The sequence below is a fragment of the Bombyx mori genome, chromosome 23 (genome assembly GCF_030269925.1).
Source record: "Bombyx mori chromosome 23, ASM3026992v2".
In the NCBI taxonomy this organism is placed as follows: domain Eukaryota; kingdom Metazoa; phylum Arthropoda; class Insecta; order Lepidoptera; family Bombycidae; genus Bombyx; species Bombyx mori.
Genome location: NC_085129.1, coordinates 814,829 through 836,707, shown reverse-complemented (window position 1 = coordinate 836,707; position 21,879 = coordinate 814,829). Strand labels below are relative to the sequence as shown.

General features: G+C 40.8%; 2 protein-coding genes across 3 annotated transcripts; one reads left to right on the top strand and one right to left on the bottom strand.

The window, feature by feature from the left end:
- Positions 1-657: 657 nt before the first annotated feature.
- Positions 658-15,258, top strand: LOC101738683 (uncharacterized). Of its 2 annotated transcripts, none has more exons than XM_038019419.2 (4): positions 658-847; positions 8,825-8,967; positions 10,653-10,790; positions 13,472-15,258. In XM_038019419.2, the coding sequence occupies exons 1-4, from the start codon at positions 845-847 to the stop codon at positions 13,653-13,655; spliced, it is 468 nt and encodes a 155-aa protein (XP_037875347.1). In that variant the 5' UTR covers positions 658-844; the 3' UTR covers positions 13,656-15,258. The 2 variants fall into 2 exon arrangements, with proteins under 2 accessions (XP_037875347.1, XP_037875346.1); XM_038019418.2 differs by lacking the exon at positions 658-847 and adding an exon at positions 872-1,313.
- A 661-nt stretch (positions 15,259-15,919) lies between these two features.
- Positions 15,920-20,328, bottom strand: LOC119630348 (uncharacterized). The gene is made up of 3 exons (XM_038019417.2): positions 20,141-20,328; positions 18,730-18,793; positions 15,920-16,681 (listed from the first exon to the last, which is right to left on the bottom strand). Exons 2-3 carry the CDS (start codon positions 18,791-18,793, stop codon positions 16,080-16,082), a joined length of 666 nt encoding a protein of 221 aa, XP_037875345.1. The 5' UTR covers positions 20,141-20,328; the 3' UTR covers positions 15,920-16,079.
- Positions 20,329-21,879: the final 1,551 nt, after the last annotated feature.

The window sequence follows — 21,879 nt, the reverse complement described above, 5'->3', positions numbered from 1 at the left end:
CTTTGTTTTTACCCAATTATAACTTAATTATTCTGACCTATTCGAAAAAGTTTTACGAAATTTTACCTCACCAATGTGATTGGCCATAATATTAATTTTATTATTTATTGTCATAAATGAAGTGTAATTGTTTTTTGGAAATCTCATAAATATTTAAACTTCAAGGTGGGTTCGAATCATATTTTATTTAACGTATTGACATGACCAATTGCTGTTGTCAATTTTAGACGGGCATGTCGCCGGAATTTGTTTAAAAGCGACAAAAATCATGAAATTTTATCAGCAGATCTGTCGCTAAAATGTAACCCAAGCTTTCTTTACACCAGAGTGATGGAACCCTTAAATGAATTTAACGAATCTGGAATATACCATTTTGATATAACATCTACGACGCAGAAGAACCTCGTTAGCCTCGTTTACTGGTGGTAGAACCTATTGTCAGTCCGCACGAGTAGGTACCACCACCTCGCCTATTTCTGCCGTAAAGCAGTAATGCGTTTCAGTTTGAAGGGCGGGCAGCCGTTGTAACTATACTTGAGACCTTAGAACTTGTATCTCAAGGTGGATGGCGCATTTACGTTGTAGATGTCTATGGGCTCCAGTAACCACTTAACACCAGGTGGGCCGTGAGCTCGTCCAACCATCTATGCAATAAATAAAAATAAAAAAATATACTTTGAGCGAGTTTAGTTGATCGACATTAGGACATTACGCGTTAATCACCGAGAATAGGTCCCGACACAAGATGGTCACGTTATCAGACTTGTTCCGTCGTGATAAGGGCGTCCAGTCGAACCCGAGCCGTCGACGCGACCGCTAAACATGAGACCGATCATTTAACACAATGGTAAGTTAGAATTTTATTCACGCACCGCAATAAGTCGAATCGAAAACGTAGACTCATAAGACCGGGCTTCAGCTATAAATCAAGACTAATTGATGTTGAAAATTGAATATAAGAACATTGTGATATAGATAATTTTTAAAGTGACTGAGATAAAATTGTTGCAAGACAGAAAAAATAAGACAAAAGGCAACAGGATTCTTCTTAAGCTTCCTTAATAGTGCTTAATATATATTTTTTCTTATTGGAGCCATCAGCAGATTAAGAAACACATTGCCTCTCACATTATTATTAAGTATTGTGGATAAAGATAATTTCAACCACCAACACATAAAACAACAGACGGTGTGGGTAGTTTAATAATATTTTGTCATTATACGTATTTGCGCTATGGTGATATAAAAAAAAGCGTAAATTTTATTAGTTATTTTGAATTAGCGTTCAATTCATGCATCGACCCGGAGCTCAGGTATGTGTCTCATTAATATTTTTGTACTTTCAACAACAATATCAGAAAGGTTTCCATCTGGACGTCCGCGAAATGATGGCGGTGAGCAAACAATAATAGTGTACACATACGCAGTTTTTGTTTAGAGTATTATCTATATTAGTGGTCCCGCAGTAGTCGAAACTCGACTATAATTAATTGAAATTATAAATTTGAAAATTATTATGGTTCTATTGTCAAAGACTATTTATTATACTTCTATAATCTTCTTCTAAGACTACACTCAAATAATAGCAAAGATAAAAAATATTAACCTATTCTCAATTTGACCGCAGGCTTTAAGCAATAACAAAGTTTGACAATAAACAAAGAGTCTATATATGTGTATATGTCGAATACATGGTATTGCGTGTAATGTTTTATTTATTTATTTAACGCATTAATAACACATAATAAAAAAAATAGTATTCTGCAGTCCTTCTTTATATTCTCTTTAAGTGTGGGAAATTTCATACTCCTCCGTCCGCGCAATTTTCGTAAAAATTGGTACATTTTTTTTGCTTCACGTATTAATATATAGATTACAAATAATAATGCTCTTGAAAAATTAAAAAAAAAAAGCATTCACTATCTCTAAGTCCTATAGTTTAGTTATACATACATACATACATTAGGAATACGATAACAAATATACAGTTTATTTAGATCACAACTTATATAGTCTTGTTGACAGTCAATAACAGAGTTTATCAATTTGCTAATACGATCTCTCTTTTTTTTTTTTTTTTTTTTTTTTTTTTTTTTTTTTTTTTTTTTTTTTTTTTTTTTTTTTTTTTTTTTTTTTTTTTTATGATTGATACTTTACTGGTGGCCCGAAGGCCTTTCCAGTTTCACCAGGACAGGTGGGCGAGCAAAGGCTCAGCCAAGAGGGGCGGGATTAGCTAACAACTGCCCGAGCGCCTCCGAAGGAGACCTAACAACTCAAGAGCAATTGCTTCGCGAATGAATCTACTACCGGATCGGAATCGCGACCCGCTGAGAAGATCCGGCGAGAAACTCAGCGAGCTGATTCATGGGTTAGGTTGCACGGCGAACTCTTTGTCGAGTTCGACGAGTACGGTTACCGAGGTCCCTAAGCCTGCTCCTAGTGTTAGAGCTGAAGGCGTCTAATGCAAAGGTTATTGGATCTGATGGATCCGTAAGAACGTGTCTAGGGCGTCGACGGTGACTGGCTCCTGCGTGATCAGGATTCGGGGAGTAGTCAGCGGCGGCAACGATAAGGCGATTATCATGACGCATAGCCTTATCAAAGTACCGTTCCGACGCTGACTTCATGTATTTCTGAATAGATTCGAGGCCCAGGTCATCGTGAAGGTCAACGTTCCTCACGAACCACGGAGCTCCGACGGCTAACCTGCAAAAGCGGGATTGTAGAGATTGGAGGGTGTCTATGTGTGTGCGGGCCGCGTGAGCGAACACCACACTCGCGTAAGTCATGACGGGCCTTATGCAAGTTTTGTAAAGTGTCACCTTGTTCCGAAGGGACATTTTACTCCGCTTACAGATCATGGGGTAGAGTCTACCGAGAATAAACGCGGCACGGTCACGGACTAATTTTATATGCGGGCGGAATGTCATCGATGCATCCAGGGTAACGCCCAGGTACTTGACCTTCCTGGCCCAGGGTATGGATTGACTAAAGAGAGTAATCGGGGGTGTGAGATTCCTCCTCCTAATACGGGAGGAAATCCATGTGGAGCTTCCCCTCTGAAATAGCACCGCAGTACTTTTCGCTGGGTTGATGTCTATGCGCCATTTTCGGAACCACTGTCCTAGGGCTAGGGCTGCGCTCTGAAGCTTCTTCGCGATTAGGGACTTGTTTCTACTGGAATAGTAAACAGTCGTGTCGTCGGCGAATAAAGCTAAATGGGTCGGCGGCGACCGGGGAATATCGTTAACGAATAAGCTAAATAGGAGGGGTGAGAGGACAGAGCCTTGCGGGACTCCAGCTGTGAGAGGTCGTGGGGAGGAGCGGGTTCCCTCGACTCGATATCGAAAAGAGCGGTTCGACAAGAAGTCCCGTAAGATGAGCACGAGACTATCCGGCACGCCCATGTTGAATAGTTTGAAAATCAAACCGTTGTGCCAGACTTTGTCGAACGCTTTTGCGACGTCGAAGAAGAGAGCTCCCGTGTATAACGGTTTTGGTCGATTAAGCCCCACAAGAATGTGCTCCGTGAGGCGGTGCACCTGTTGAACGCATGAGTGATTTGTACGGAATCCGAATTGTTCATCGATGAGAATGCCCTTGGATGAGACGAAGTCTCTGAGGCGTTTGTAGAGCAGACGCTCATACAGTTTGCCTAGAGACATGAGGAGGCTAATCGGGCGGTAGCTCGTCGGATGATTTTTTGGTTTACCGGGTTTATGTATGCCGATAACGTCTGCTTCTTTCCACACCGCGGGAAAGATACAGTTCGCCATAGCGGCATTGAAAATAGATGCCAACATCACGATGAGTTGGACGGGTAGAAGTTTAATAACGCGGTTGGATATACCGTCGGAACCGGGAGCCTTGCGAGGACGTAGGTCTTTGATCAAGTCTTTAACTTCCATCGGGGTGACGGGTGGTAACGCATCCGAGGGTGGCAAGGAGACTCTGCGTCCTACCTCACTGTCTACTAATTCTACATGAACAGGGTCCACGGATTGAGTGCTGGGCGTGCACTGGGTTTGCAATGTATCGGCCAGCAGCTCTACTTTTTCGTCATCATCGAACGCCGCGAGTCGGCCTGAGGGGCCTACGAGGGGGGGCATAGTTACTACCGTATCCGATTTGAGAGTACGAGCTAAGCGGTAGTAAGACCTTTGGGAGGGCGCGAGTCCTTCTAAGAAATCAGACCATCTGGCATCTCGGACTTCGGCGATGCGAGACTTTACGTCGCGTTGTAAGGCACGCATTCGAATACGATTTTCCGCGGTAGGATACCTGTCGTAGGCGCGTATCGAGGCGTTCTTAGCTCTAAGGAGCTCCCTAATATCGTCGGGCAACCCGAAGCGGTAAAGGAAGTCTTCCGCTACAACTTGTTTCGATGACCTATCTAATGTCGAGGTGATGTGTGACGTTAAGATGTCTATGGCTTCAGCGGTATCCTGAGGAGACGGGGTAGAGTCCGAGCTAAACGGGAGCGATGGTGGATCAGATTCAGCCAGGCTGATGCCCAGCGTGTGCCAATCCACCACAGTCCTCGTGACGGGAACGGAATCGGGAGCGCGACCGAGCTTCATAACGACGGGACGGTGGTCTGAATCTAACTCTGAAACTACTTCGATCGAGTGTAAGCTCAGAGTTACGTTTTTTAATAACGCTATATCGAGTATATCCGGGCGATGTGCGATATTTAGCGGGTAGTGAGTCGGGGTTAGCGGAGCGACGATATCGAAGGCGAGATCATCGACTAACGCGTCAAGCCGCCTGCCATTCGGAGTTGTGGTGTGTGAGTTCCACCTGATGTGTTTACAATTTAGGTCGCCCGCCAGAATGACAGAGCTCCCCATACCGAGCAGCGCCTCGATATCACTGCTTAGAACGATCTTATCCGGTGGAAGATAAACGGACGCGATAACGATCGGCGCGTGTCCCGTCAGTGAGATTCGGCACACTGATGCTTCGATATTAGCGAGCGCGGGAGGATCGAGCGGGACGCAATGCAGGGCTCTTCTATAGTAAATGACGGTACCACCACCACGAGCAGAGAGCCTGTCGTTCCTGACCATGTTATAGTTCGCGATTTTAGGGTCACGGCGCGCGGGCTTAAGTAGGGTCTCCTGCACTAAAAATATATCAATTTGATGGTCACGCAAAAAGTCAGAAACTTGATCACGTTGATTTGCGAGACCGTAAGCGTTAAAAAATCCTATCGTTACGGATAGGGGCTTTACTCTACTTATATACGCCATTGATTACCGGCGGAGTGAGGGGAGGACGTACGTATTTAATGACGCGTATACGTCGGCGTATTCTTGCACAACGGCGATAAAGTGTTGTGCAGTGGAGGCAGCGCGAATGGCGTCGCCCAAAGCGTTAACGCGCTCAAAGTTGATCGACTGAAAGAAGTCGATCGCTAAAGCGAGATTGTCGGACGCGGTCGGAGGGCAAGTCGCGGGAGAGGGACGAGTCGCGGGGGCGGGACGAGTCGCGGGGGCGGGACGAGTCGCGGGGGCGGGACGAATCGCGGAGGAGGGAATTGTAGCCGTGTTCATATACGGCAGCGGTTTCGCCCAGGCCGAGACACTGGGCACCGGCGCCGGAACGAACGCTGGCTTAGCCTGCGACACAGAGGGTGCCGAGGCTTTGATGTCTGGGCCGGAAGCTCGGAGGCGGTTTTGGCGGGCGACGCGGCGATTTATTTTCGGGGCTCGGGGGCATCCGCGGTAATTTGCGGGGTGACCCTGTGTTTGACACAGGACGCAGCTAGGCGGTTCCGTCGCGGTTTTTTGGTCGCGAGCGCAGAGGGCCGTGGCGTGATCGCCCAAACACTTAACACATCGGGGGCGCGCGTGACAGTTACGGGAAGAGTGCCCGTACAGTTGGCAGTTATGGCACTGGCTAGGAGTGCCTTTTTTATGGGGGGCTTCGACGGCGATACCGGAGAGCCTACAGACGGCCTGTGTGTTGAAGATTTTCTTACCCTCGGGGGTAGGCTGGAGGGTGACTAGAACCATATTATATGGCTCCCTACCGCGACCGGTGTGCATACGGTGCACAGAATTCACTGGAAAGCCCTGTTCTAACAGATCGGCCTTGACGAGCTCTACATCTAACTCTTTAGGGATTCCGCGTATTACAACGCGGAGTTCGCGCTCCTCCTGGAGCGTATAAGTATGGAAACTTATACGTTCCTTGCGGAGGTAAGAAGAGAGGGCCCTATGGTCGTCGGGTGTTTGAACCTTAATTTGAATGCCGTTCGCGAGGTTACGGGCATTCGTGAAATTTATATTTTTGGCCTTAAGGGCCAGGCAAACTCGATCCCAAGCTGCCTTCTCCTGAAGGATAACCGGGGGAGGGGTCTGGGTTTTATTTTGTGCCATCGGACGCGGCGACGGAGTGGCACGGACTGGGGGCGCAACGATCTCTCTCGGAGAACATGACCCACTACAAAACTAAATGAACATTATTTATGTCAACAATATTGTTATGCTTTGATAGGTAAAAGTGATTTACCAAAATAAATGTTTTATTAAAAGCCGGTCACATAAATGATTAAAATTTTAACAATGACATCAATTGGATATTATGACGATGAATAATAATTATCAAATTTTGATAATCATTCTTATCATAAACAATTCAAAGAAACATTATCTTGTATTGCTTTTTAAAGAAAACTAAAATTGATCGCGCTAAACAAAAATTTTCATTATCATATTATTGTTATCTGTATCGAGATATAGAAAATAATAAATTTAAACATAGCGTATCGATATAATGAAAACAATAAATTAATTTGTGCCGGATTATTTAGTTTTCCGCTATTAATACACAGAGATATCGCCGATATCAATGAGTAGATGCGGCCACTTGTGTTTAGGTGTCCTGTAAGAGCTTACGGAATGAAAATAATACTAATAATAAACATTTATTCTAATTAAAAATCCCATAAAATTAAAGCAACAAAAAAAAAGAAAGAATAATGCAGTTTGGAAAAAGCAAGTATATTTTAAGTGCACTGCCACCTAAATGGTGTTTAGCGGTCACGGAGACCATGGAAAATTAATTGCTTAGATGGGTAGACGAGCTCACAGCCCACCTGGTGTTACTGAAGCCCATAGACATCTACAACGTAAATGCACCCCCCATCTTGATATTTAAGTTCTAAGGTCTCAGTATAGTTACAACGGCCACCCCACCCTTCAAACCGAAACGCATTACTGCTTCGGGGCAGAAATAAGCGGCGTGGGAATGGCAACGTGAATGCCTCCGCCAACCTTCAGACCTAAGGGTAAATCAGATCAATTCTTTAAAATGAAAGACGTTACTGCTTCGCGGCAGAAATACGCAGGATGCTGATCATAGATAATAATACACTTAATGATTCACACCCGCCGTCCGTGCTCGCAAATATCCCGCTGCCAGTAAATTCCACCTTCTCACGTCGAGCGATAATCTTTGATAACTACACATAATAACATCTTCAAAGAAACACACAACTGAGTAATTGTGTATACGAGATAAATTGACCGAGGAATTCGTGATAAAACGCTTTTTTTTTTTATTATCAGAACGAAAATTTTATCTGCCCGTAAAATAAATAATTTGCCTACACCACATACGACATTATTGCACCGTGTGTAAGGAGTCATCAGGATCACAAATATTTATGTGTATTTGCTTTAGATTAGCGTGAATTACGCATTTTTTTATTTTTTTTTATTGCTTTGATGGCTGGACGAGCTCACAGCCCACCTGGTGTTAAGTGGTTACCGGAGCCCATAGACATCTACAACGTAAATGCGCCACCCACATTGAGATATAAGTTCTAAGGTCTCAAGTATAGTTACAACGGCTGCCCCACCCTTCAAACCGAAACGCATTACTGCTTCACGGCAGAAATAAGCAGGGCGATGGTAACTACCCGCGCGGACTCACAAGAGGTCCTATCACCAGTAATTACGCCAATTATAATTTTGCGGGTTTGATTTTTATTACACGATGTTATTCCTTCACCGTGGAAGTCAATCGTGAACATTTGTTGAGTACGTATTTCATTAGAAAAATTGGTACCCGCCTGCGGGATTCGAACACCGGTGCATCGCTCAACACGAATGCACCGGACGTCTTATCGCTTAGGCCACGACGACTTCAAATGTTTTGCTATATGTGTTTCGCATGATTATGTTACATTTTTACTAAGTAATATTAAACGAATAATGAGTTGTGTTGTTAATAACAAGATCCCAATGAGCCGCGATTAATCCAAATGGGGACCGAGGAGGGAATCTAATCATTTATTTATGTTACATCTACGTTATAACTTACATTCAAACGTGAATTTGTATAGGTATTCTACAAACGTGATTCGTATTAGCATCGAAGACACCATCGGATTTATTAAAAAGAAAAGTAATTCAACCTGATGTTAAAAGATCGCTCCTAGCGTATTGACGCAAGCAAAAAGTCAATGTAATAATTGCTCGAATACCACATTGGAAGCATTGTTAGCAGAATTTGTCAGGTCACTTTCACAAACATACAAATAAAACTATTTCACGAAACATTCAAGTCTTATCACATATTAGATACATAATACCATCGAACGAGGGGATTTTTGTATACTCTGGCATTTTCTGGGGATCAAACTATCAAGCCCACCCCACCACCCACCACCTACCCAGAATCGCTTCGTTTGGCATTCTTTCAGTGGTCTTATCACTTAATATCATTAATACATTTAGTACCAATTATACAAAAAAAGTCTCCCATTTTATGGTATAGAGTTTTACTTTTACTATTAACTACTATAAATTTCCAGGAGTTGGAAACGATCATAATAGTGAGCGTGTTCAGCTGCGCATGGCTGGTTGTGTTCGTGATGGCAGTGGTGCTGTGCGCGAGGGTCGCCTCCATCAGGCGGAGAGTAGACGACATGCAGGCCACCGGACGGATGAGGGTTCAGTAAGTGCTCTGAAGAATTTTTTGAGATGATACCGGCATCTCGTTTTTACCATCGCACCGCCCGCCTCCGGAGTAGAGTTCATCCATACTACCTGTAGCCACTGCGGTCATCCACAGTGCGCTTCCAGAGATCTTTTTTGCCACGTACCATCCGGCTTTGGAATGAACTCCCCTCCACGGTGTTTCCCGAGCGCTATGACATATCCTTCTTCAAACGAGGCTTGTGGAGAGTACTTAACGGTAGGCAGCGGCTTGACTCTGCCCCTGGCATTGCTGAAGTCCATGGGCGACGGTAACCACTTACCATCAGGTGGGCCGTATGCTCATCTACCTACAAGGGCAACAAAAAAAGTTATAGCACTCTAGATCTCTCGAACAGACACCGTATTAAACCTAAAACAGAGTTCCGTCAACCTTGATAAATATTCAGGGTTATCAAAGACTGAAGACGTCCTTTCCATTATCCATCATACGCAAATATCCAATTAAACCTTAATAGAACTTTTATGCTATGTGTGCACTTATTATTTATTCGTAGTATGTGTGCCGTTTATATTAGAAAACTAGCGACCCGCCCTCACTTCGCTTCGGAAACATTAAAACACATTTAAAGTCGTCGTGGCCTAAAGGATAAGACGTCCGGTGCATTCGTGTGTAGCGATGCACCGGTGTTCAAATCCCGCAGGCGGGTACCAATTTTTCTAATGAAATACGTACTCAACAAATGTTCACGATTGACTTCCACGGTGAAGGAATAACATCGTGTAATAAAAATCAAACCCGCAAAATTATAATTTGCGTAATCACTGGTGGTAGGACCTCTTGGGAGTCCGCACGGGTAGGTACCACCACCCCGCCTATTTCCGCCGTGAAGCAGTAATGCGTTTCGGTTCGAAGGGTGGGGTAGCCGTTGTCACTATACTGAGACCTTAGAACTTATATCTCAAGGTGGGTGGCGCATTTACGTTGTAGATGTCTATGGGCTCCAGTAACCACTTAACACCAGGTGGGCTATGAGCTCGTCCACCCATCTAAGCAATAAAAAAAAAAAAAAAAAAAACACATGAAACCAAAAAAATAAAGAAATTTTTTTTTTTTAAAAAGTAGCCTATGTTCATCAGGGACAATGTCGGCTTCTAATGGAAAAATAATTTTTCAAATCGGTCCAGTAGTTTCAGAGCCTATTCGAAACAAACAAACAAACAAATCTTTCCTCTTTATAATATTAGTATAGATACGAAATTAACTATACCAAATCTAAATTACTTAATGTCTAAAACAAACGCAAGGGCTTTAAATGATTTCTTTTCTTTCAAGCCATAATCCATCACTCTGATTCACTTCAAACACACTGACACACTACATCCACTTCTGATTCAGAGATGTCAAAACTAATCCAAATACAATTACAAATATAACACTCGCCACGTACCGGATCTGCAATGAATTTCTCTAAGCGACATATCCCCAAAGCTGTGATATATCCTAATTCATACGAGTTGTGAAATAATCCTTAAAAGCGGGCAGTGATAATCCCTAGTCTTGGTGACGGCTATGAGAAATGAGCTAGATGTCGCCAATTACATGCCTACATACTAATAGAAGATGGAACTACATTAAACTAATTCTTATTCTAAAAGCATAAATAGCCATTCGACATGCAATTCAAAGTCGCTGTGTTTCAGAAAACTGAAAATGAATTCAGATAAGAACCACGCATTCCACAACCCGGGCCTGGTTCCTGATGAGGAGTTGTCCAGGCGAGGGTACTCCATGTACGTGGGCAGCGATGGCGACGTGGAAAGCGCCAGACCTTCGGAGCGGTGCGTACCATTTCATTTCACTGACATGAACAGAGAACAGCATAGCCCACAAATTACTTTGTTTTTTTTAAGGCTTAGATGGGTGGACGACCTCACGGCCCACCTAGTGTTAAGTGATTACCAGCGCACATAGACATCTACAACTTAAGTACCTACACGTTACAACGGCTGCCTCACCCTTCAAACCGAAACGCATTACTGCTTCATGGCAGAAATAGGCGGGGTGGTGGTACATACCCGTGCGGACTCACAAGAGGTCCTATCACGTATGATTTTTATTACACGATGTTATTCCTTCACCGTGGAAGTCAATCGTGAACATTTGTTGAGTACGTATTTCATCAAAAAAATTGGTAACCGCATGCGGGATTCGAACACCGATGCATGGCTAGATAGGAATGCACCGGATGTCTTATCCTTTAGGCTACGACGACTTCAAATTGTCGACTCCATGACTGTTATAGTATAATATCTATGTAATAGTAATCAAACCAGCAAATATTTAAATTTGGGTAATCTCTAGTATTAACGCGTGTTGTAGCCCGTAAAGCTAGATATCCCCACGCCGACTTCTTCTAATGGGAAATAGGCGCGCTTTCCGGTTTCAATAGTTGAAACACTATTAGTTTTTTTTTTTTATTAGGTTCACAGCACTGGATAAAATAATAGTTATACGAGTCTAGCGGTTATACTATATAATTAAGGTCTCATGTCCATGTCATGTGGATAATGGCGTTCGTTTCTGAAATCTCAGTTAGATAACCTCTTTTGGGTAGTAACGACAAACAGAAGATCTTCCACTGAGCGGATAATACTGCTTGATTAACCGACGGTCCAATATTGTTTTTTTTTTTTTTTTTTTTTTTTTTTTTTTTTTTTTTTTTTTTTTTTTTTTTTTTTTTTTTTTTTTTTTTTTTTTTTTTTTTTATTGCTCTTGTAGGCAGACGAGCATACGACCCACCTGATGGTGAGTGGTTTAAATTTTCGGGACTTGTTTAAATTCAAAGATATCTTGAAAATTTCGATAACGAGTTTCAGGCATTTATAAAATATCTTGTTGTGTAGGATGACTATCCGATACACGCTTAACAGTGGATGGGCTCTGAGCTATAATTATAACTATAATTGTAACTATACTGAGACCTTAGAACTTTTATCTCAAGGTGCGTGGCGCATTTACGTTGTAGATGTCTATGGGCTCCAGTAACCACTTAACACCAGGTGAGTTGTGAGCTCGTCCACTCATCTACGGAATAAATAAAAAAAAATAGAAACGCACTTCACTAGATCACAAAGAAACACGATCGTGTCATAAACTGTAATAAAAACAACCTATGTGTGTTCTTAAGTTTACGTATGCAATTACTGGACAAGCTATGGACAAAGGCAAGAATCAATGCCGGCGTCATTTCTGTCGTAAAACAATCACTGATCAAAGATAAGATTCAAATTCGTTTACAGCAGTCTAGTGACCTTTAAAATTAATCCAAAGACATGAAGTTAGTAAATTAAAAATAGAATATCGCAACCATGAGATTCGCCGGCAAAAAGAGTATTTTTTTTTAAATCTACCAGGAGCCCGTTACACATAGATAACAGACAAACATTGACAAGCGCGTTGCTAACAATTAGGTAATCCTATCCTTGGCTTTAAGATAACAAACATAATAATATCGTGTCTTTGAAATTACAGATTATATTCAAGGTATTTCCCTAACGCAATGCTATCTTGTCTCCTTCTTAAAAAGAAGGTTAAAAAGAGTGAGGCTTTTTTTAATGGGGTAGTTGGCCTGGTATACCTTAGTCACAGAAATGATAGCAAAACTAATAAGCATCATTTAATTTCGGAACCTGGGGTGGAATAGAAATGATTAAAGCCTTGTTTATTACCACTAGTAGCTTTAATAGAGATCAACCTGGTGTAGAATGAAATATACTTATATATTTTGCAAGATTTTGATCGCCATTGAGAACAATATCTTTGCTTCCAATTACTCTTGCTTCCAATTACGTTAATACTCGTTTTCTAAAAAAAAAACAATCTAACGACCCAGATACATATTCTTAGAAAAAAGCCTTAAGAAATCTTATCAAAAAGATTTTATCTTCGAAAATTAGCATCGTTTTTAGAACTTGTCGCGCATTTTATAACATAATGGTTCCAGCTTGAGAACACGCACTGGTTAACGTAAAATTACGCTAAGCAATCAAACAATGCGTATTTGTTAACCGTTATAGCTATGTTGATTTATTTTGGTTACCTGAAAAAACTGACCGATTGTGCATACTAACTAAGTACATCAAAAGATTTGCAATTTCACCTTATGTTCACATATCGTCTTCTCGCATTAAAACTGTATAATCTTAAAACATACTAATTTTACAGGAGAGTGTTTTAAAGGTTTAAAACATGTGATATTATTCATATGATATTAATCCTCTTTGCAACATTTATTTTGCACCAGTTACATTATCTGTCTTTTAAAGTAGTAAAAAAAAAGGTAAACTAAAAAAAAAAACTAAAGTACGCTCTTTTGACAGTATTCATGAGTAAAATACTGGTGATACCAAATGATTCTACATATTAAATCAATTTCGAATATTTTTGGAAATTGTACACTTTTAATGCGAAAAGACGATATATCTTGTTGTGCAGATTATTAACCCCTTTATTCTTCCAGGCAGACGGGTGGGCAGTTCGTAGAAGAGTTAACTAGAGAGATAGACCAGAGGCAGCAGAGGCAGTCGACCGCCCCGCCTTTCCTGCTGCAAAGCATCGAAGAAAACAAGAAGAAGAGCAGGAACCTCTACAATCCTACCGCAAATGGACGCCAAAGCGATACTAATCCCAATTTTATTTACTAAGAAAATAGGATGAAATCCCTTAAATGGAAACTAAAGCTATACTCCATACAACAGTATGGTTGATTCTCCAACTATTTGGAACATCAAGAATTAACAAGTTTTTTTTTACCGTTGGTTTTTCAGTATATTTCTTGAAATTTCATCGCATTTGATACGGATTCGTTATCATCCGCAGTGCATTATCCATTACACCGTCTCCACACGAAAATCGGGAACATTGCAAATGTCTCTTGGCCAATTTTGAGATTACGAAAGCAAAATATGTCTTTAAGAGAGCCTAAATCTTCTGTCTTTTTATTTTTTCATCTTAAATAACAACAAACTAGCCGTTACGAAGTAATGGTAATTATTAGAGATTTTTTTCTGCATGATCTATTAAAGATTAAAAAGATTTTTAACGCGTAATTTCCATTTTTATTTGAACAACATTTTTCATCGGTATAAAATGCTCCTAAAAAGACAAATAAAATACTAGGCTTTCACAGTTTCACACGATTATAGCCTTTAAATCATTATATCTTGTATTTATTTTACAATCTCCGATTTTTTTTGTTTTGTGAACAATGTTACCATGAAAAGAAAAAAAACGGAAATTGTAAAGGATCCAAATAAAACCAAGAGTATCACAGGTTTACAGTTTTTGAATCATGTTACAAACGTCGCGACAAAATGTTAAGTTGTTCATGAAATAATCTTTTGATTTTATTCTACATACTATTTAACAGCTTGATTATATTGGCTCTTATTGTACTACTCTTCAACTACTGACATTACGGCAATTGTCTTACAATCAAAAAGTGATGAGGACGCTATAATGACTTTAATGAATCTAAGACAATTCCGTTTCATTTGCAATAAGAATCAAATCAATTAATCAAGGTTCGAATTGATAATCATATTTGTAGCCTGTTAAAAATATATCTATTATTGTCTGTGGTTTTCGCATGTCATAGATTATGAACTGTTATAACTCTGTGAAACATGAAACAAATCAAAAATTATATAAACAAGTGAAATTAGATAGATAGATAATTTTCATGTTTTAACTATATTTTGTTCTGTACCAAATACTTACAATCTCGGCCATGCATATTTGGAATGTAAGTAAGCGGTACCTGATCCAGCCTAAATATATTATTAGCCTGTAACATACACATTTCTAAGTGTATACTGTTCGTTTCATTTTAAGAAGAATTCTGCAGCCATTTTGATATATTTTGTACATTATAAGACCAATTGAAAGTCTCACAAACAAAAAAAATATATATACTAAATATTTTCCCTGGAACTTTTGTAATGGTTTCCAAGTTAAATGGGTAAATTTTATAAATTTGTGACTGGTAGCTTTTTCCTTGCATTCTTTCCATTGTCAATGTCCACGGGGTTTATCATTAGCCAGCATTCATGTTTTGTTATTATAAAGCTCGGCAGAAATAATATGTGCTGGAGTAGGACTTTAGTTTGTGAAAAAATGTGATTTGTGAGTGAAAATGCAGAATATGAAAAATTCTTTTTCGCCAATTTTTGTCCAAAAATACGGATGAAAAAGATTGAGTATTGTAATTAAGTATGTTTTAATACAAATAAAGTGAACTATTTAATCTTTGTGCATTTTATTCCTCGGCACCTAACAGGACTTTTTGGCGGGAACGCGAGGAGTACAGCAGTTGTGTGGTTTGTCTATTTATTGGTTCTTAAACTCATAAAATCTCTTTAAAAAAATCATCACCTAATCGTACTATTTATTTTGGTTATTAAATTTTCTTTTTCTTCAGTAATTGTTTCAAAAGCACTAGAGTCCATAGTTACGGTGCTTTTTACTGAAATTCCTTTACGTTTCTGCTGCTTTATTATTGAGAGTCTTGATTCGCCCATGGAATTTATATCTAGTTGACTACATGACATCACCGGCGAGGGTAGCTTTTTTTATTTCCCGTGTAGGTAGACGAGCAGACGGCCCACCTGATGGTGAGTGCTTGCCGTTAGTCATGGACATCAGCAATGCCAAGGGCAGATCCAAGCCACTGCCTACATATCCGTATGCCTAACGTATGATATCATGGAGAGAAGAGATGGATGAGAAAGAGATGAGATGGATGAGAAAGAGATATGAAAAAACATAATAATGTTTCGACATCTGATCGATCTGCGTGCTACCTTACGATAGATTGCATCAACTTACATATGAAAAATTCATACTTCATGGTAAATCTAATAAGTTACTAAAAATATTACAACATTCAACAACAAAATACAGTCCCAAATAAAAACCAAAGCTTTAACTATTTATTAAATATTAAACTACAAAAATTTTACTAAAATTAAAATAGAAAATTTCGTCTAATAACCTAACTAAAACAACTACTTCATAAATTAGTCTTAAAATCACAACGAATATTTCTGTACATATCCGTTGCAATCAAATTAATACTTAACAATCCTATGTTTTATTCTAGCGACGTAAGGCTTCGTTCCTCTGATTGAAGATATTTTATTGCACCTTCCAGAAATGCATTTCGATTTCAGCGAATCATTCCTGAACCTAACCGGCCTGTTTTTAAGTTTATTCTCACTAACTGTAACACTGTCTAAAGTGTTTTTATGTTGATCCGATTCAATAATATCTCTGATGCTTTTGTAAGTGTTCGAAGCGTGTGATTTGAAACTCGCAGTAAGAAAGGGTGCACTAAATTTTGAGTTATCTTTCTCATAATTTTCTAATTGCTTTAAATAACCATAGTTTTCCGGATCTGTAGTATGGGCTATTGGTATAAAATCTGTGTATTTTATGAAGCTCTGCGTTGAAATGGCTGGTTTTTTTGATTCCGTATTTGTGTCTGCGGTGTGGATGTCGAATGCGTCTCTGTCGTACTTAAGCTGGTGATGTTCCTTCTTCTCGGAGGCCTCGCGTTTGACGCCTTGTTTGACGGCAGGCGGTAAAGTTGCGCCGTATATTTCCTTGTCTGATGTCTTCCCGTAAACGTTCTCAAACGTCTTGTAATCGTCTGTCCAGAATTGCTCGATTCCTGTAAGTTTTGTGAGATTTAAGCAACTATAGAAACAATTTGACGACATGTATACCAATAGTCAATTTTACGTAAACTGCCAGTCACCGACATAAAAAGGTTTTGCAGTTTTTTTTTTTTATTTGTTGCGCAATATGAATATGAAAATCATTCATGTAAATAAAGGTGTGAATGACACTGCTCTATCTTTTTCTTTCGGTCAGGAAATCGTAAGCCAAAAATATTCTTTGAGGATAATTAACGGCTGCCGCTGATGCAACATTTCTTTATCTATTTTATTGAAGTAATCGTACAACAATAAAGTTCACCATCTGAAATTCTTTCTACTCTAACCGACCTTACGTTTTATGGTGGATGGCGGCATAAACGTAGTGCCGTTGTCTATGGACTCTATGGTCTCTAGCAACCATAATACCAGGTGGGCAGTAAATCAGTACCCCGATGTATAGTGAATAAAAATTGGCCTTAAAATCAGGAGAACCACTCTATCGACAACGACGTGAATAAGCAATAAGTCAGCTCATAAAATTACAATTTGAACAGTTTCGAAAGCAGATGTTACTCAATATTAACACGTAACTTTCGTTTACAATGACTCGCTATTAATAGCACTTTTTCCATTACGTTACGTTATTTTTAATGACTTCGAATTGTCTTGTTCATTCGTAACTGTAACTGCTCGGACGAGCCTGCAACTTTCCCGCAGCCGAGGACTTACAGGAGCAAGTCGACACCGCCAAGTGAAAGCCACTCTCACCTGAGACATAAGCTCTAAGTCTTAATTAGATCGACTTTCCCAATCCCTCCCATACGGCATATATGACAGTTCGCTCCAGAAATAAGCAGACACTACCGGAATTACAATTACACTAATTATTACGAAAAAACACAAATTTATGTATGTAACACGATGTAATTTTTTTTTGTATCTTACTTGATCGCCGGTAACTTCGACGAATTTAGCCTGTGAGGCTTACTAACATTGAGATCTTCTCGAGATCTGGCGAGAAACTCAGTGGGCTGTGTTTATAGTATAATTTGTGAACATGTTCGTATTTACTTAGAAACTGTACTGTTAGCAGTTAGTAGACAGTTAGAATTGATCATAGATGTCGCGAAATCGCTTTGCTTGAAATTTTTATACCCTGTCATATTGAGAACCACTGTCCCACGAAGAAAAAATGTGAACAAACAAATTTGTTTTAAGCAGTTACTTCATTGTCCTAATGCCTTTGCATGAATAATAAGAGCATACGGCCGACTTGATAGAGAGGAGTTGACGTCGCTTACAGACGCTAAATTTGTCAGGGGCTTAGTTAAACAACTTTTTTTAAACCTAAAGTGATGGTCTAGAGAGAACATATCAGCGTAACCTTAACTAGTAGGTGAGCTCACGGGGATCGAACCTGGTGATGTTGCTAACACGAACCCTAGCAAGAGCCGTGCTTCGCAGAATCTACCACCGGGTCAGAAACGCGACCCACGGAGAAGATACGGCGAGAAACTCAGTGGGCTGTGTCAGTAGGTTAATTTACTCGTCGAGCCCTTCGTCGCAAGCGACGGGTTCGACGTGGACGATGACCGGTGCTTGAGGTACCTAAAAGCACCGTTAGTGGATCGGGAGGATCCGAAATGTCTTGTCTAAATCACTGTCTACCACTGAATACTCTCCGCCATAGCGCTCGAGTACCCCGTAGAGGGGAGCCTAAATAGTCTGGATGAACTCTGCTCCGATGACACAAGGTGCGATGGTAAAAAGAAACAGAGAAATCATCTCGAATAACTCTTTAGAACACCATGGAACTTACATAATGTTTGTTACACAACTGTCCAAAAAGGAGTATAAAGTTTTTAGAGCTCATGCAGTTATCTGAGCTTCTTTATTCCACCACAACTTTTAAGTCTGAACAGATTTGGATATATAGAGTATTATTAAAAACCTTAAATTGCTCCAAGTGACACTGGCTATACTTTATTATTATTTTCGGGAGTTATCGAAGTTTTTTTTTAAATTTACCCTTCTAATGTTTAGTTCATTTGCTACTCACCTAAGCACTTGACCACTCCACAACTGACAGAGAGCAACAGACACAAACAAAACCAGGACTCCATCTGTAGGGAAATGTAATTCAATCAGATTCATGGTAAGTTTTTATTTTATTTTATAGTGCAAAGTCGGTGAATCTGTCTGCAGTTGGAACAGCGCCCCTAGCGGCAAATGTAGGCAAACGTTCCAACTGCATGCAAATTTGAGTTAACTTTTACGCTTTCGAGAACGTTAAAAAACTCGCACTAAGCACACTGTATGGTGGTTATCGGAGCCTATCGACGTCACAACGTGAAACCACCTTCAGCCATTAGGTCAGAGTTTTAATTTTATTGAAAAACGGCAGTCGTTCTTCAAGCCTGAATCCAAAGTAACCCGTACAGATTCCACAATACTAGCTTACTTATGGTGAGGCGAATTATGTCGCCATTTAAATTAACTCTATGAAAAAAAACACTAATATTAGTTTCGTTATCCAACTACTGATACACTATAATGTATATCAGCAAATGAATATCGAACACTCAATACACTATTTAATATGATTAAATAATAAAATATAACATGATTCCGAAAATAAATTGCTAAATAGTAAATCTATCATTAAACTATATCATTTTGCCTTGTGAACACAAAAACTATTTGCAGTTTTTTTTTATATAATTAATTTAGAATGAACAAATTTTTAAAGAAAAATAAATGTTTATTGTTCTACGGATTAAAAAATACGCAGCCATGATAAATAATAGCCTCCCCAATTACTTAGCTCATATTTTAATGAATAAATTATGCTATTGTTGATTCCTTTGCAATTTAATACGGTTACTGCACAATTAAGATAAGGCATGTCATAAGATAAGTGGCATCAAATTGTGGTTTAATTGAGATTCGATAGAATAACAGATATTCACATAACACAGCGAGTTCATCTGCCCATTAACCACAATAAAAGAAATAAAACTTTACCGCAAAGGGAATCCTCTTTTCGTTCCCACGCCGTTTTTATTACATAAACAAATTAACAATTTCCTTCTACACAGGAAGTTATTTGTTTATCATTCATTCTACATTAATTCTAAGACGATTTCGTAGCAAAATTATAATTGAAAAGAAAATTAAAAGCATTATCTAACATGGTTCTAAATTTAAAACAATCACGATTTATTTATTATTATAATTTATTTATTGCATTTATTTAAAATTAAAACATCATTAATTTGAGCATTTAATAATTTTGACTTTGAAACTTTTTCTTAAGTTTTCAAGGAACACAAATAAGTGAGCTTAATAAGCTTAAAAATGGTTTTACGGTCAGTTGCTTGCGAATTTCAATAAGCCTGAGGTATTTGAAAGGCCGAAGATTATAAAATGACATGAGATTTTACCATAAACGTGTGTAAGTGCGTACATACCTTTTTAATATTTTTATTTCTGTTCTCCGTGCACTTGTACGCCGGCGTCACGTAAGAACGAAAGTAAGATCGCAACGTTCATCAACATCCTATATAAGCTCGCTTACTCTCTTTAACGTCAATATTTGCGGTCTAGCTGATACGAATTTCGTATTGATTATTTAATTTGCAAGTTACGAATTCGTCGAGTTTTACTTGTGGATCTTCAAGCAGAAATGCCATTAATTTTTATTTTTTAGATGGGTAGACGAGCTCACGCCCCACCTGATGTTAAGTGGTTACCGGAGCCCATAGATATCTACAACGTAAACACTGCCACCCACCTTGAGATATACCTAAGTTCTGAGGTCTCAAGTGTAGTTACAGTATTTGATATTGATTACTACTGTTGACGAGGTAGCTATTTCTGATATAATAATATTATTTAAATCAACTAACTAAATCGGAAACATCTAACAATTCGTCGTTCACAGCTCGAATCGGTCACAATCCGTATCAAATAGGGAAAGTCAAGTTCATACACCTTCTAAGAAAATCTACGACGCCCGCATCCTGTGACGATTTATGAACCGACTTCACAGACAGGTCTCATTTGAAAATTATCTGTAGCATGCTCCACCACCCTTTTTTTTCGGGTAGAGGGTCGAACCTCCTACGAGGTCCCCGCGCAAAAGGGGCGCGCGGGGTATGTGAGACTCAACGATCTGCAGGTGTTGAGAGCAGATCTCGGGCCCAAGGATTTTAGGACCCACCCACTAAACGACTCCCCTGCACTCTTACACCCGACGTCCGATCCTCTCCGAGGTCAGAACCCGGATGAGGTAGGGGGGTTACCGCGGTCAACACTACAACCAGACGGCGCGGCTCACCCCAAGGACGCCCAGCCGACGGAGCCTTCGAGGCGAATCGAAGGCTCTGAAACGTCGGCCGTCTCGGTACGGCAGCCCGTCAGGCCGCCCAGACAGTGCCGCTGGTGTCCCGGAATACCCCGCTGGACCAGAACCAGCCTGCCGGGTCGGGACGCGATACACCGCCAACCGGTCGCTCTTTCGTAACTCCTTGGCAGCGCGCTAGAGTGCTGGTAGCGCGCCGCGCGGCCTCTCCCCCTCAGGTCGCTCCTTGACCTTCACCGGGGGGAAGCCGCCATCTACAGGGGCCGGAGTCGGGCAAAGGCCCTTCTCCGGCCCCCGGCTCGGCGGCGACGGATAGGTGCGGAGAGGGATGAGCTCTCTCTCTCTCGTTCCGCCGCCTCCTTCTGCGAGATGGTGTACTCGCAGAAGTCGAGCATCGCCTTCCAGGACTCATCGCTGCCGAGCATCGTGGCCACGACGGTCGGCAGCGATAAGTCCGGTCCTATTTGCGAGACAAGGACACGGCGTTGCTCCAGCCATGCGGGGCAATATGCGAGCGTATGCTCGACCGTGTCCTCGTCGCAGTCACAGTGGTGACACTCCATCGTCGGTTCCCTCCGGGCGATGCGATGCAGGTACCGGCCAAAACACCCATGGCCGGTAAGCATCTGCGTCAACCGGAAGGTGAGACGCCCTTGGTCACGGTTCGCCCATTCCGCGAGGACCGGGCGCACCGCCTCGACGGTCCGGAGACCGGCCGACGGGTTCGCCAAGCGGCGAGACCACGCCTCCAGCACAGACCGCCGAGATTGGAGCCTCCGCGCTCTAATCGCTCCTTCTCCGGGACGTGGTTCCCCCCTGTCGCGAAGGTCACATCGCCACGCATAA

What these genes read in the sequence shown, in the direction of transcription:
- LOC101738683 (XM_038019418.2), top strand. Translation starts at nt 1,293, where the DNA reads ATGCATCGACCCGGAGCTCAG. An exon ending in TGCATCGACCCGGAGCTCAG is followed by an intron (nt 1,314 to 8,824) that starts GTATGTGTCTCA and finishes ATAAATTTCCAG; the next exon opens with GAGTTGGAAACGATCATAAT. An exon ending in AGCGCCAGACCTTCGGAGCG is followed by an intron (nt 10,791 to 13,471) that starts GTGCGTACCATT and finishes TTATTCTTCCAG; the next exon opens with GCAGACGGGTGGGCAGTTCG.
- LOC119630348 (XM_038019417.2), bottom strand. Translation starts at nt 18,793, where the DNA reads ATGGAGTCCTGGTTTTGTTTGTGTCTGTTGCTCTCTGTCAGTTGTGGA. An exon ending in TGGAGTGGTCAAGTGCTTAG is followed by an intron (nt 16,682 to 18,729) that starts GTGAGTAGCAAA and finishes CAAAACTTACAG; the next exon opens with GAATCGAGCAATTCTGGACA.